The sequence below is a fragment of the Hippocampus guttulatus genome, chromosome 17 (assembly GCF_054856545.1).
Source record: "Hippocampus guttulatus isolate MCC_2025c chromosome 17, RoL_Hgut_1.0, whole genome shotgun sequence".
NCBI classification, from domain to species: domain Eukaryota; kingdom Metazoa; phylum Chordata; class Actinopteri; order Syngnathiformes; family Syngnathidae; genus Hippocampus; species Hippocampus guttulatus.
In genome coordinates, this window is record NC_141277.1 from 12375492 (window position 1) to 12392132 (window position 16641).

General features: G+C 43.8%; 1 protein-coding gene across 3 annotated transcripts in view; it reads left to right on the forward strand.

Moving 5' to 3' along the window:
* The first annotated feature begins 506 nt into the window (after positions 1-506).
* The window catches only part of il6st (interleukin 6 cytokine family signal transduce), a 44141-nt gene continuing 28006 nt past the window's right edge, over positions 507-16641 (forward strand). For all 3 annotated transcript variants that reach the window (XM_086134276.1, XM_086134277.1, XM_086134278.1), the window contains exons 1-2: positions 507-674; positions 993-1071. In XM_086134276.1, coding sequence (XP_085990402.1) covers positions 999-1071 — 73 coding nt within the window. In that variant the 5' untranslated portion in view covers positions 507-674; positions 993-998. The remainder of the gene's footprint in view (positions 675-992; positions 1072-16641) is intronic.

Sequence of the window (16641 nt, forward strand, 5' to 3'; positions counted from 1 at the left end):
GAGGGAAGTCTGGGCTTCCCTGCTAAAGTTGCTGCCCCCGCGACCCCCGGATAAGCAGTAGAAGATGGATGGATAAAAATGTAAAAATACTGTAACTGTAACTCCGGTGTGTCAGATAAAACATTGTAAACTCGCTGTTTCTTGCCGCTCTATGAATGGAAAGTCAGGACCAAGCAGGCGGGAAATTCACTGGGAGGGAATCTTATGTCATTGCTGATTAATCACTCTCTAAAACTCTGGATTGATTGTTTAGCTGCCATTTCCTTTTCTGTGGGAACATGAGGCGGAGACTTACTGGAAAACACGACGGAAAGCAAGGCGAGTGGAATCTTAAACATGCCAATTGGTCAAATAGAATTAACAGACAGAGTTAGTGACGAATCAGCAGGCACAAGTGGCGGGATTTGAACAGATACATATACTAGAAGATACACGGCGATCAATGTAGTACAGTACTGTATGTCGATCCGTGTTTTGTGAGATCTGACAGCGCAGCAACGGCTGGCTATTACCACACAAGCTTCTTCCTTGACGGGAAATGGGTGGTCCTTATACGGCCAGTTTAGCCTTAAACCCAAAGATTTAACGTACATAACTTGTTTTTACAATCTTTGGACTCAAACGACATTAATGATAAATTAAGATTATACATGGACTAATACTGACACATTTTGGTAAGTAGTAATATTTTCCTGTCTGACCGTAAAAACAATATGGCGTAATTGAGCTGTTGGGGTGAGGTGATTCCACAACATCGACACTTCTTTATTTCTCCTTCGTTCCATTACGTTAAGACACATATATGTCAGTAACTAAGAACCTACAACATTACGTCTTTCTGAAAAAAAATGTCAGGACTGTTCAGAAGAAATGTTAGCATGACGACCCGATGCACAGATCTGTACGTAGTCGTAATAATGTTTTCGGTGAGGTTGGAAGCCTTAGTAAACATTTTGGACATTGAATGTTTGACAGTGATTTTTCTTTGACAGCCCATTATGACCATGGTGTTGGGAAGAAGGCTCCTGCTATTTGCGCTCGCATGTTTGGTTTCGGCTTCGTCTTCAGCAGGTCTGTACGGTTCAAATTTTTGAATGTGCTGTCTACGTTATCCTTGCTGATTTAATTAACTGTGGTCCACATTGTGGCCTCAAAATAAAATTTCCTTGTTTTTAATCCACCAAAAATCAGTTTTCCGAGATGTATACATTTGACATGTTCAATGTTCAAAACTTGGAGAAAGTGACCCTTTAAACATCACCCTGTGTGTGTGTGTGTGTGTGTGTGTGTGTGTGTGTGTGTGAGACAAAAAAAAATCTTGAATATGTAACAACAAAACTTTCATATACCATGACTAAAAAAATGAGTGCTTCCAATCAAAATTTACCTTTGTACTTGAATATGGACTCTCGTTTGAACTGAGTAATTCTCCTGTCCTTTCTGAGCAAGATGAACCAGACGTATTCGGAGGATAATATCATTAAAATTCTAAAAGTCCTCTAGCAAAGGTGCCTGGATGAAACCCCTAAACCACCTTTATCAAGGTTATTCCTGACCAACCTTTACGAAGGAGATAATTCTTTACGGCAGCAATATTTAAAGCAACCGTCTTAGTGAACCGTAGCAAATGTGAACTTAAATATTTGTCCCAATCAATAAGACTAACATTGCAATACAGAAAAACAGCTTTAAATTAAAAAATATTGTGAAATACAAAAACATGTGGGCGGCACGGCAGTCGATTGGTTAGCACGTCCGCCTTACAGTGCAGAGGTTCAGGGTTCGATTCCATGCCGCTGCCTTCCTGCATGGCGTTTGTATTGTTCTGCTTGTGCCTTCGTGGGTTTTGTCAGGGTATGCCGGTTTCCTTCCACACTCCAAAAACATGCGCCATAGGTTAAGTGAACACTCTTAATTGTCCCTTGATAAGATAAGATAAGATAAGATAAGATATCCTTTATTAGTCCCACACTGGGGAAATTTACAGCCTCCAGCAGCAAGAATGTAGGCAGAAAGAAGAAGAAAAAACAAACAAACACCGTCCAATTAAGTGCAATATAAATACAAAATGGATAAATCGCAGTGCTATTTACAGTTGTTTTCCACATCATTCAATTATTAAATATTATTGTTGCTATTTTTTATTCAGCAGCCTGACAGCAGTTGGTAGGAACGAGCGTCTGTATCTCTCCTTCTTGCAGCGCGGGTGTAACAGTCTCTGGCTGAAGGAGCTACCTAGTGCTGTCAGGGCGGGCTGGAGAGGGTGGGAGGGACTGTCCTCATAGCTTTTAGCTTAGTTAGCATCCTTCTGTTGCCCACCTCCTCCAGAGTGTCAAGGGAGCAACCCAGGACAGAACTGGCCTTCCTGACCAGTCGCTCCAGTCTCTTTCTGTCCCGGGCTGAGATGCTGCCTGACCAGCAGACAATGCCATAATGGATGGCCGAGGCCACCACCGAGTTATAGAAAGTCTTAAGGAGCGACCCCTGAACCCCAAAAGACCTCAGTTTCCTGAGTAGGAAGAGTCGGCTCTGTCCTTTCCTAATCAGGTTGTCCGTGTTTGTAGACCAGTCCAGTTTGTTGTTCAGAAGAACACCTAGGTACTTGTAGGAGGTCACCCTCTCTATGTCCATACCCTGGATGTTCATCGGTGCCGGTGAGGACTGTTTCCTGCAGAAATCCACAACCAACTCCTTAGTTTTCCTAGGGTTGATCTGGATTCTGGATGGAGATTCTGCTGGCACCAGTCCACAAAGTCCTTCGTCAGTCCCCTGTACTCCCGATCGTCCCCCTCTGTAATGAGGCCAACAATCGCAGCGTCATCTGAGAACTTCTGAAGGTGGCAGTTTGGAGTGGCGTGTCTGAAGTCCGAGGTGTAGAGGATGAACAGGAATGGAGCCAGAACAGTCCCCATGCGGCGCTCCAGTGCTGCAGAGAAGCCTGTCCGACTCACAGCTCTGCAACCTCACGTACTGCGGCCGATTTGTGAGGTAGTCTATGATCCATGCTGTGAGATGGTGGTCCACTCCGGCGTTCTGCAGTTTGCCTCCCAGCAAGTTGGGCTGGATGGTGTTGAAGGCACTGGAGAAATCAAAGAACATGATTCTCACAGTGCTCCCAGCCTTCTCCAAGTGTGACAGCACTGAGTGGAGGAGGTAGATAATGGCGTCTTCCACGCCGATGCCAGGCTGATAGGCAAACTGCAGCGGGTCCAGTGCCGGGCTCACCAGCGGTCGAAGGTGGGCGAGGACGAGTCTCTCCAGCATCTTCATCAGGTGAGACGTCAGCGCCACCGGTCTGTAGCTGTTCAGCTCCTTAGGGTGGGGGGTCTTGGGCACTGGGACCAGGCACGAAGTTTTCCACAGCTGTGGAGTTCTGCCCAGCTTCAGGCTCAGGTTGAACATGTGCTGGACAATGTCACACAGCTGGTCAGAGCAGGTCCTGAGGAGCCGGGAACTGATCTTGTCTGGACCTGCTGCCTTCCTCACATTCATCTTCCTCAGTTGGTTCCTCACCTGCTCTGTTGTGACGGACAGGCAGGAACCAGGTGACAGACTGGGTTGATGAGAGCTGGTCGAAAGAGGAGGGGGAGGAGAAGAAGTCCTCAGTGAGAGTGGTTGCAGTTGGTGGTTGGGGGAAGGGACAGACGACTGGTCGAAACGGTTGAAAAAACGGTTCAGTCCATCTGCCCAGTTCTTGTCCTTCTCAGTCAATGTCTTTGGGCTGTCATGGCCTGAGATGGTTTTCAGGCCCCTCCAGACACCAGCGACATTGTTGGCCTGCAACTGGTCCTCCAATTTCATCCTGTATATCTTCTTCCCCTCCCTGATCTTTCTTCTCAGCCGAATCTGCACGGCCTTCAGCTCCTCTCTGTCTCTCGACATAAAAGCTCTCTTCTTCTCCTTCAGGAGGGCCTTTATGTCGGGATTAATCCATGGTTTGCTGTTGGAAAAACACCGCACAGTTCTGGTGGGTACGGTGTTCTCCTCACAGAAGTTTATGTAGTCTGTGATGGTGTCAGTGAGTGCATCAATGTCCTCCCCGTGAACCTCGCTGAAGAGTTCCCACCTGGTCGTGTCGAAGCAGTCCCGCAGAGCATCTTCAGCTTCCGTGGACCATTTCCTGACCATTCTGGTCACAGTTGGCTGCCTGTGCACCAGTGGTTTGTACACAGGCTCGAGAAATACCAAGTTGTGGTCTGCTCTTCCAAGAGGGGGGAGGGGGAGGGGTTTATATGCCTCCTTGGTATTGGCATAAAACAAGTCCAAAATTTTATTGTCTCTAGTGGCACAGGTTACATATTGCGTGAAGGTTGAAAGGGAGGACGACAGAGAGACATGGTTGAAGTCCCCAGAGATGATCAGCAGGGCATTGGGGGACTGTGTTTGCAGCCTGCTCATGACATTCATCAGGGCATCACGCGCTGCACCACCATTAGCCGACGGGGGGACGTACACTGTCACAGCTATGACGTGTGAGAATTCCCTCGGGAGATAATGGGGCCTGAGGCTAATGGCTAGCAGTTCAATGTCCCGGCTGCAGAGTTTGTCTTTGATCGTGATATGCCCCGGATTGCACCATTTGTCATTCACAAAAACAGCCAGTCCCCCACCTTTTCTCTTTCCACTCCCTTCATTCCTGTCCGCACGTATGAGTTGGAAGCCGTCCAACTCGGCATGTGATTGTGAGCGTGAATGCTTGTTTATCAGTGCCTGTGACCGTCGTGAGGATAAGCAGATTAGAAAATGGATGAATGGACAAAAACACGTGAGGGATTTAATTTCAAATTAATTACATTAAAATGTATTCAGAAAGCAGAACCTCCAAACACATTTGCCATGGGGGTGACATGAAATGTTGTTGTCAAACCCTTAATTCACTGTGTTGATTGCATGGCAAGTGTGTAGTGTATGTGATTCTGCCGTCTAACTACATCCGTCGTTATGAAACCCACATAGACAGTTAAGCTAAACTAGCAGTTTAGCTACCATCTTTGAAGACGGCGGACCAGTAAAAATATGTGATTGTGAACATTTGGTTTGTGAAAACTGTCCGAACCATTCGTTTCGACGATGGCACCCCCATACCCTACACTTGAAAACAAGGTGAAGAAATGTGCACTTTGAAAGTAGCCTCAATGTACTGAATGCAAAAGAGGTTTTGGTAACAGACAATTGTGGAGCGAAAAAATTATGTGAAGATGTCTTTGGATTCAAGGATGATGTTTTTGATGAGGCTGGACAAAGACAATCACAAGATGCAAGGTTTGAAACTTGAAAATGAGAGAAACAACATCTTCAACGCTTCATATATCCGTCTGATGCATGTAATACAGTATAGCTCTGTGAACTTAAGCTAGCTAGGGTAGCTCGACAATTTAACTTACAAAGAATAATTTCTTGGCGGCTTTGCATTTAATTGAGAAGCCAATAATGCCATAGATGAAAAAACAATGGACAAAGTAATTTTGAAACTAGACCATTTGAAACAGTGATCGTTATTTAAGCATAGACATCGTACTACATCAATAGAGTCAATATAGAGAGTACTTTCCTGGTCGTGAGCATGAGATGGCATGACATACACTCACTTTTCTTTTTCACAGTGTGTGAGGTAAACATACAGTCGATTGAATGTGAGGCCAGTGTTGCTCTGCCTTTTCTGACCGCTTCACATGAATGAGTCACAAGCTGGGTCTCGGGTTTCTTAAATGCAATTAGCGATGTCCCATTGACACTGTTTTGGCACTCGAGTTTGAGTCCGAGTATTTGGTTTTAAATATCTGCTGACTCCAAAACCCGATGCAATACCGTGGCAATGTATTTTGAAAGAGCGCGCATCCGATTTTCCTCAAATTAAGATAGAAATAGACATTGATCAATGTGTGTATGTTACATGATGTTACATATATTTATTTTATATGGACCATTCCACCACATCAGTGCCAATTGCCTTTTGTAATACACAAAAAAGCATTGCATTTGAGGATACACCCTGAACATTGAGTTGTTGGGTATGTACGTGGCTTCTCTCGTGTCGAAACAACACTATTTATTTATGACCTCATTAACTCATTGAATACCACCCCTTTTCACTGGAGCAACCCCCTCAATCCCTCACATTCTGTTCTATGGCTATATATACATGCAACCTGTCAAAAGAAAGGTGAGACTCTCTTCTTTCAGCAGAAAAAAAAGTTTGTTTCTATCTTTCTCCGTTCGTTGGCAATCAGCATTAGAAAACTGCTAAGTTTTATGGAAAAGGCAGATTTTCTGCAGAAATCCAGAGAAAATTAGCTTTTTGTAAAAACGTGCATTTCAAGCATCATTTCAAGTTTTACACTATTTTTTGCTTTTGTGACAGCTCAAATACCTCAATAATGTGTTCCTCCTACAAAAGGACATTACAAATCATGTTTTTGTAGCAAAATAATTTATTTGCACACAACAAAACTATTGAACTATGAACAAAAGTGCAAATTGAACAATGAACCGAAGTGCAGCTGTGGAGAGGATGGTTTTTGGCTTCCATCCAGTTTGTCACCACATCGATTCATCCCACCTCGTCCAGATGCACGACCTATAAATTATCGAAACATAAAAAGTTGCAAATATATCTTGCTGCAGAGTGAGGTACAATAATTTTATTTACCTTTCTTTCCACCACCAAAGCAATGAGTCGTTATCTTTTGGCTTCTGGTTGGACAATCTGTAATTTATAGAAGTATGTTCAATCACCACACTTTTATTGTTCTATTTTTTATTGTTGCTCTCCACTTACATTTCAACATCTCTCACACACACACATACATGCTCGCACACTGCTATTTACACCATTCATTCCACGTTGCTCAGCATCCAATTTGAAAGGAAATGGAATATGAATTTAACACCAGTGGTTTTAGCAGAGCTGAGCGGACCTGCGGAAATGTGTCCTGTTTTTTTCCGTTTTTTTTTTAAACCTACGGCGACACGCAAGTCAGCACATTTATGGCGCATATTTTCATCCACATCTACGAGACGCATCAACCGTACATAAATGATGAGTGTTACTGGCAACTTTCTAGTATAGCGGGGAATGTAGCGGTGCATAAAAGTGACTGATGAGGCATAAGAAGTGATGAAGTTTTGAATGGGAACTTGCAAGCTAGTCAGCAGTTACCTCCTTGTTCCAGCGGCTGTGGCGAGAAATCTCAGTTGCTTTCCGTTAAGTCCGAAGGCACGTATTCGTCTGACAGATCGGGATCCAAATCGCTCTCCAATTCATCGTCTTCGCCGTCGTCATTATGAGACGATTCCAGCGAATCGCTGACGTGTGCCCGGCGTCGGCCATGCGAAGCCTCTTTGCCGTCATCGCTGGAAGTCGCCGGGGAGACGATTTGTGGGCGATGTGGGGCATCGGGAGGCCAAGCGATGGTCCCTGACGTGGAGCATGTTCATCTTCATCAGATGAACTCGAAACTCGGCGTGAGCTATGCGGGCCGCGTGTAGCACGCCATGTTTGCGCAGGCTGACGTTCGTTTGACGGGTGCTGCTTTCGATTACGTGACCGAAGCGTCATCTTCTCTTCCACACAAACACCATCTCCTTTGTTGTTTTGTTTCAAGGACGCTTTTATACCGAAAAAAACCAATCCTTTTTAGTTAGTTGTTTCCTTTTCTCCATCGTTGCTAGTTGCTAATGTTCCAATCCACTATCCACAGACACCCCTCCTCCACTATACGGCCTTTCTACTACTTCTGCGGCGTGATCCTGGTGGATCGTTGCACCACTGCCACCTGATGGCCATTTTTTTGCTATTTAACATTGCCGTCAAGCCTTATCCTTTGGTGAGAAGTTGCATCAGACTCTCTTGCACGCTCCCCCATGAAAAAACATGATTGACGTATTAATACGTCATGGGGAGGGAGCGGCTGTGCGCTAATTGACATATTTATACGCCAAAGGGTGTAAATGAGTTAAATGCAACCAGTGGAGAACAAGCTTGCTCGTCACCGAATCATTTCCACTCATTGAATTTCTATTTGAAGTTATGTCGTTTGATCGTGTCACAATCGCTATACTGTCTGCCGGACTCTCAGCTCTCTCAACTCTTTGAGGATGCTGTTTTAAGAGGCGGCTTCTTCATATCAAGCAAGGGAGATTATTTAGGAGCAATTTTTGGTTTGCCTCTCCCTCCAAACAAGTTAGGGCGACAAACTCACTGCTCTGTCTATGGCTGCAGGACAGCTGTGCACACGGAGGAGACGTGTCTGTGGGTCTTTTGATGTCACAGTAACTACATTAGTTCTTAAAAAATAAAAAGTACAATTAAATTAAGATACCACTGTTTTATTTGGCAAGATATATCCACATCTGGATTATTTTGTAGTTTTGTGACCTTTAAGTATTCAGAAATGTATAATCGATCTTTTTCACCCGATAACAGATCAGCTAAAATCAGTGATGAAAGTCCCCCATATTTTCCCGGAGTTCCGGATTTTCAAATTTTCATGAAAATTTCTCCGGAAAATTGAGGAAAAATATGCCTAAAATTCATTGTTTTGCTTTCACGAGCGTAGCCATGTTGAGTCACAAACACTAGTAACAGTAAAGATATTTTTGTCTCTTTATAAACACACTTGCTAAACCCCAGTGGAACAAATAAAAGACGCCGTGGACAAGACCGTTGTTGTCGTAATCACAATCATCTTTATTGGCCAAGTATGTAGAGCACACAAGGAATTTGTCTCCGGTATAACACGCTGCATTAGTATCATCATAAACAAGGACATGACAAATTGGTATGGAAGGACATTTCGTAATGTAAGTGAACCGTAGTGCGGTGGTTCCACCCAGTGACAACTATGAGACAATGTGCAAAGTATCAAGCAGAGCAAAAGTGATCAGTGGTAGAATACAATACTATGACAGTTGTACAGTTGGTGCAGAAAATCATTGAAGTATTTTAGAGTGACCAGTAGCAGTACAGTAAATATTCCCATCCCCGGAATTCTACGGAAAGGAATATCCTTCACCCGGAATAAAAACCTATGCATTAACATTTTGACTACGATATTACATGTTACCGGAAGTTGCGTAAGCGGAAATTCCACTACCCGTAACCCGGATGGAGGTGTAATGCCGCGGGAGCTTAAATACACGCAACACCCACCTGATGCGACGGAACAGACAACGCTGAAACAAGTTTTCACTTCGCGTTCCTTCAGTATGCACAAGAATTACCAGACATCGGTGATCAACGGGACAGTTACTTGCAACTAGCAAGAAAACTGTATGACACGCAGGCAAACATTGTCATAAACCAAAGAATGCATCCAACAAAACAATCCAAAATACATATTTTTTTTCCCCAAGACAGAAAAAAAATAAACATTATAATACTGTACGCATTTTACTGTTGTGATTTTTTTTTGGATACACCTGTATTGCAGTTTTTGTTATATAAACAGTTTTTGGACAGTATATTTTTGTATTTTATTGATTGTGTTGTTACACGTGCATTTTGTCAACATACTTGCAGGTTCATAAAGGACATGTACCATGCTCATTTCCCAAATGAGGAATTTCTGTTATCAGGACAAATTGGACAGCGCAAACACGAGTCCGTACTAGAGAATATTTACTGTATTTGTTGTACAAGAAGAGTGACTACATCAGTGACTGTTTAGGAAGTTAATGGCTAGAGGGAAGAAGCTGTTTAAGTGTCTGCTGGATTTGGTGCGCATGGATCTGTAGCGCCTGCCTGAGGGGAGTAGCTGGAATTCTTTGCAGTGTGCAAGTCCTCAAGATTGATAGGGCGGCGCCAATGATTTTTTCCGCCGTCCTAACTGTCCGTTGAAGTCAGATTTTGTCCTTTTTTGTGGCGGCCCCAAACCAAACCGTGATGGAAGAACACAGGATTGATTCGATGACTGCCGTGTAGAACTGACGTAGCACCTCCTGTGGCAGGCAATGCTTCCTCAGCAGCCTCGAAGTACATCCTCTGCTGGGCCCTTTTCAGGATGGAGATGGTGTTGACTTCCCACTTCATGTCCTGGGAGACTGTGATTCCCAGGAACTTGAAGGTCTCGACGGTTGACACAGGGCAGGTGGATAGTGTGAGGGGCAACTGTGGTGAAGGATGTTTCCTGAAGTCCACGATCATCTCTACATTCTTGAGCGTGTTCAGCCCGAGGTTGTGTCGGTTGCACCAGAGCTCCAGCTGCTCCACTTGTCGGTCGGTACGCAGACTCGTCGCCGTCTTTGATGAGACCGATGACCGTGGTGTCGTCTGCGAACTTTATGAGTTTGACAGCTGGACTTGTTGAGGTGCAATCGTTTGTATAGAGGGAGAAGAGCAGTGGAGAGAGAACACATCCCTGTGGGGCTCCAGTGCTAGTGGTGCGTGTTGATGATGATGTTCTTCCCAGTCTCACCTGTTGTGTCCGTCCCGTCAGGAAGCTGAGGATCCACTGGCAGATCTTAGGGGACACACCCAGGTGTAGAAGTTTGGGGGTGAGGAATTCCGGGATGATGATGTTGAACGCAGAGCTGAAATCCACAAACAGGATCCTTGCGTAGGTCCCTGTGCTGTCGAGGTGCTCGAGGATGTAGTGCAGACCTATGTTGACTGCGTCCTCCACAGACCTGTTTGCCCGGTAGGCAAACTGAAGAGGGTCCAGCACGGGTCCGGTGACATTCTTTAAGTGGTTCAGCACAAGGCGTTCAAAGGACTTCATGACCACAGACGTCAGAGCGACAGGCCTATAGTCATTCAGTTCCGATGTTGCCGATTTCTTTGGAACTGGGATGATGGTAGACTGTTTGAAGCAGGATGGGACCGCATGATGAGCAATAGCCATTACTGACCTTAATATGAACCAAACAGAAAACCCCCCAGCTACGAAACAGGTAGTGTGTGTGCGTGCGTGTGTGCGTGCGTGTGTGTGTGTGTGTGTGTGTGTGCGTGTGTGTGTGTGTGCGTCCGTGCGTGCTAGTGCGTGTGGCTGGGGGAAGTGCAAGAGAGAGAGAGAGAGAGAGAGAGAGAATATATATACAGTATATATATATATATATATATATATTAGAGCTGTCAAACGATTAAAATATTTAATCTAATTAAAAACGCAACTGTCATAATCAACTCAAATTCACTAAAAATTAATCGTGATGACTCACGCATTTTTTATCGTTTCTGAATTTCCTTTTATATTTTTTGTCCTATTTTTCCCATTTTAATGCTCTCATCAACATGGAATCATGAATCAGTTTTCAATGTGCAAAATGCAAATATTTACTGAAATAATTTCGATTTATATAGTGGATTTAAGCCACGGTTGCATACTTCGTTTTTCTCAAGTTTGCTTTGAACACAGCAGTCAGGCTATGTTGATTCTGTTGGTCCTTCTTGCGCGGAAGTCTCTCTACGGTTTTGTGTAGACATAATTTCGGATGACGACACTTGGTTCGATGACAACACTGGAGACGTTTTATTTTCAGTGTGTTCGCTAGGTTGCTACCACTGCACCACTGAACTCTCAACGTGCCTCAGCGCACCATCGCTGTCAGACGAACACAGAGAAGCTCCACCCCCATTATTTATATGGACACGGAACACCGTAACCTTCCACACAAAATAGTTCCAAACAAGTAACAATCGCATCAGTGGCATACATCGAACTCAACAGAATGCCTGCTCTTTATTCACCAGAGGCTCATCAACCTAGTCTCTTATTTCTCTCCCGAAACAGTGTCTTCTCCCGCTTGGTGTACCTTAGCCTTCTTCGCTACGTACAATTTCTGTTCATAGCTTGTAATGGAGGATCTCGCTGGCAATCCGTAGTGGAGTCGTTAGACGCAATGCGAATGATTTCAGCTTGAGTCTGGCTGTGGACAATGTTGACAGGCTTGCATGCAGTAGCCATACATTTAGCTCTGGCTTCAGCAAATTTGTTGAGATGGCGGCGAAAAAAACTCACCAAGGTCTACTAATTACGATATTTAAGAAATGGGAATGCTCGTCTGATTTTTCGTATGAATCGTCCAAAGGGCGTATCACTAAACTCACCTGTGACGTATGCACAGAACGGGAGAGCGAGATACGACGTGAGGCACGATTACGAGGCAAGTTGGTCATTAGATTTGTAGGCTAATCGCTGTGAAAAATATGATGAAACAATATTGGTTATTCTATAATTTACTGGTTGTAGCATGGTAACTTTATGAATAAAACATTCGTCACAAGGTGTAGTAATGCTAATGTTAACTGTTGGTAGAACTAATGATGACGTGTGTTAAATTCTTTCGTCAAATTGATTGTAGATTACACATGCATCGTCTTGGGAAGAGGATGTCAAGCCACATCAATACTTACCTGTATTAATGATTACCAGTCAATTAATCTTTGCAGTGTGAGATTGGAAAAAATACTCTGATGATGCCACATGAGTACACCAGTTTTTGATCCATTTATTTTTTGGAATAAACCTGGGGTACACAGCTGCTGATGTAATGTTCATTGTTAATGCATAGTTTTCAAACATTGACCCTTGAAACATTATACTTTTGAGTTTCGGAATTCTTGATTATAAATATCAGTCAAAATAGAAAAATGGGTTCCCATGATGAACGTTTACGGAACCCAACATTTGTTATCGTGGTTTCCCATTGGGTAATCCGACGGAACCGAAAAACGGTTACCATGAATTTCCGAAATCCTCAGGCCTGCTCCTGAATTATTTAAATTTTTGCAGCATTTGTTTATCATTGTATTTATATGTTGTTGTTTGTGTTATTGTCATATGCAATTGAATAAGTAGACCCTTTCAGAATCAGAAATTTGGGACTCTCTCAATCCATAATGGCACTCATACTTTTCTGATCAGCGAGTCCCTGGGACTCGCTGCCGGTAAACTGTAAAATTATCACTGAGAGATTACCGCTTTTTCTGCAGTCAGTAATTGACTTCTATGCAAAGTCATTTCTCAACTTGTGTTCCGTGCCATGTCATGCCTGTTGAGTGTTGATTTACTTCATATTAAGAAACTACTGCACTAAAACATCCATCCATCCATCCATTGTCCGAACCGCTTAATCCCCACTAGGGTCGCGGGGGGTGCTGGAGCCTATCCCAGCCGTCTTCGGGCAGTAGGCGGGGGACACCCTGAACCAGTTGCCAGCCAATCGCAGGGCACACAGAGACGAACAACCATGCACGCGCACACTCACACCTAGGGACAATTTAGAGTGTTCAATCAGCCTGCCATGCATGTTTTTGGAATGTGGGAGGAAACCGGAGTACCCGGAGAAAACCCATGCAGGCCCGGGGAGAACATGCAAACTCCACACAGGGAGGCCGGAGCTGGAATCGAACCCGGTACCTCTGCACTGTGAAGTCGACGTGCTAACCACTGGACTACCGGGCCGCCGCACTAAAACATTAATTCATAAATGTACACCATATGATTTTATTTATTTTTTCTCAGTATAAATAACACGTACCCTGACTGTTCTACTCTTTGAATAAAAACACTTCATTCAACGTTAGGGAGTGCAAAGGGTTATGATGGAGGGGTGTTGCAAATCATGAAGACCTGCCAAGTGGTATGATAGCATTGTTTTATACATGTCCTCGGCTAGGCCTCAGTTTCAAAATCAGTCCTTGGCCTTGGCCTCGGAGGCAAGTCCTTGGTCCTTGGCCTTGGCCTCGGAAAATTTCTCAAGTCCTTGGCCTTGGCCTTGCCCCGGAAAATTTTCCAAGTCCTTGGCCTCGGAGTCAAGTCCTTGGCCTTGGCCTTGGCCTCGGGTTGCCGGTCCTTGGACACAACACTGCTCAGCGCACTGCACAGCTGTTTGATGGAATTTTTTTTCAGTGCAACATAAATCAGCACTATCTGCAGACTCGGCATTCTTAAGAAAATAAGTCATTGTGTTGATGAGGTAAAGATGAGGGAACGAAACAATGTGGCAAAAACGAATTTCTCCTTTTATTCAGACAGCGTTTCACCGGGTTGATCAAACCTACCCATGCTTGTCTGCTTTCACAACAGCTGTAACAAAGCACTTTCTAAACCATTTAACATTAAAGAACAATAATAATTCATTGACAATCGTCGTGTTCTATTTGTTTTTCTTCCATGTAAAGCCAATTGTTTCTCCCACCTTTTGCTACTTTTATTCCCATACAAGTTCTATCAGTGTAACCAAATTTGAAATTATCGAAAGAATACAACAATCAACAATCCTTTAATAACACAAACAACAATATAAATTGATAATAGGTTTATTTCTTATAAACAAATGCTGCAAAATTTTAATTAATTCAGGTATACACGATTTGCTGAGAAATAGGTTCTTATTTCATCCCATGGTTCAGTCTTTGAGTTTATAAATTCTCCTCTCTTTACTCTGCTTCCAATGATGCAATACATTCTCAAAGTCAACTTATTATCGCAATAAACTTTCGCAACACTTGTTCGCAACACTTGTTTTAATGTTACACAACTTGGCATCGTCTGCTTTCCGTGAGGTTGAAGGCCGATCTCGCCAATCTTGTCTCGCGAGAACGGAAATGTTGTTGCGCGAGATTACTTAACGCGAGATCAAAACAACAGTGGTGGCGATTGTCGAACTGCGACACTGCTTTGCTGGAAAAAAAAGAAGTACTGTACCGTAGTTGTTGTTTTTTTTTGACAGAAATTTCCTTGCGTCCCAAAAACACACATTATTTGGAACTGTGCGCACCGCGGGAAAATTATGCGTCTAGGGCGCGGGACGCAGAGGTAATGAGATGACTGCACACTATGGAGTGGCTTAACATGAAAAAAGAAAATATCCAAGTCTGAATATACAGTATACTTAGCCACTTTCACAGGCATCAAACTTGCAATTTGCTTTTCAAAAAGGACGGCGTGTACACATTTTGATTGTGCATCCTCAATACAGCCCATTCATTGATCCTCACAGCGTGCACTATGTACTTAAATATTTTGTTGTATTGTTTGTAAGCTGTCAGCTGAGATAGGAAGGCGGAAGAAAAAAAAGAGAGGAAACATGGAAACAATCTGTGCTGAAAGGACACAAGTGCAGGGGCGGTTCTGGATCAATTTCACTGAGGGGGCCGGGCTGGGGCCAGGGGTTTTGATGGGGGGGCACATTAAACCCAGGGCTAAAAAGACAGATTCGAAATCTTATTTGACTTTTTATTTCTTCAGACTTGGGTGTCTTGAAAGGCGCTTATAAATAAAATGTATTATTATTATTATTATTATTAGGAGGGCTAAAATGTCTGCAAGCGTAACAATACGTCTGTTGAGAATATTCAAGCCAGGGGATGATATGGTACCAGCCTGCCGGGGACAAAAATTGCAAATACACTGAAGCTAGATGTTTTACATGCATATCATTATCCAAATTTTAAAAGGCAATGTCTTATATATTGATCCTGTTAAATAAAAATTAAAATAAAAAGGGAGACTAAAAAAGTTACACACGCGCGCACACACACGCGCACACACAAACACGCGCGCACACACACACACATGCACACGCGCGCGCACACACGCGCAAATAGCACTCGTGTCGTGGTAATTTCCTTCTCTGCGGACTGCTTCTCATTTTCCCGCTCATTTTTAAATGGCGCAGCGCACTAAAGGGTCCGACTAGAATGTTAAATCACGCACTTTGGTTCCACCTTTCGCGTCGGCGACTCGGCACGACTGCGTAATCTGCGCTCGGAGGGGGGGCCACAGGGGGGGCCAGAATCGGTGCTACAGGGGCACTGGCCCCCGTTGCCCCCCCCCCCCAGAACCGCCACTGCACAAGTGCCGTCAGTGCTGTCGCTGCATGACAGAGTGATGGACTGATGATGAAGGACTGACTGTCCTAAAATGCAACTTAAATATCCGTTTACAACTGTCCACAGCCAAACGCGGATCCAGAGATGCAGTGCAATGTGACGAACCAGAATATCCCTGGTTTTTAGTATTTCTTTTTTATTTTTACATGCCAGACAAGTTACCAGTAGGTGCAGTAGATTCTCAGAAAACAAACAAGACCCAGCATTCATAATCGGCACGCTCCGAAGGCTGTGCAATTGGGCAAATAGTTCAAAGGGGTGTGTTAAAAAAAATAGCAGTGTCTGCTGTTGACCATACAAAACTATTTTGTATTTCCAAAAAAAAAGGTAGGATTGAACAATCCTAATATTTAGTTGCATAACCACAGTTTTTTATAACTGCTTCACATCTGTGTGGCATAGAGTCAACCAACTTGTGGCACCTGTCAGTTGTTATTTCACTCCACGATTGCTTAACAACATTCCACAATTCATTTACATTTCTTGGTTTTGCTTCACAAACAGCATTTTTGATATCACCCCACAAGTTCTCGATTGGATTGAGATCTGGGGATTGGGCTGGCCACTCCATAACATAAATTTTATTGGTTTGGAACCAAGACTTTGCTCGTCTACTGTTGTGTTTGGGGTCATTGTCTTGTTGAAACACGCATTTCAAGGGCATGCCCTCTTCAGCATAAGGCAACATAACCTCTTCAAGTATCTTGACATACACAAACTGATCCATGATCCCTGGTATGCGATAAATGGGCCCAACACCAGAGTAGGAGAAACATGCCCAGACCATGATACTTGCACCACCATGC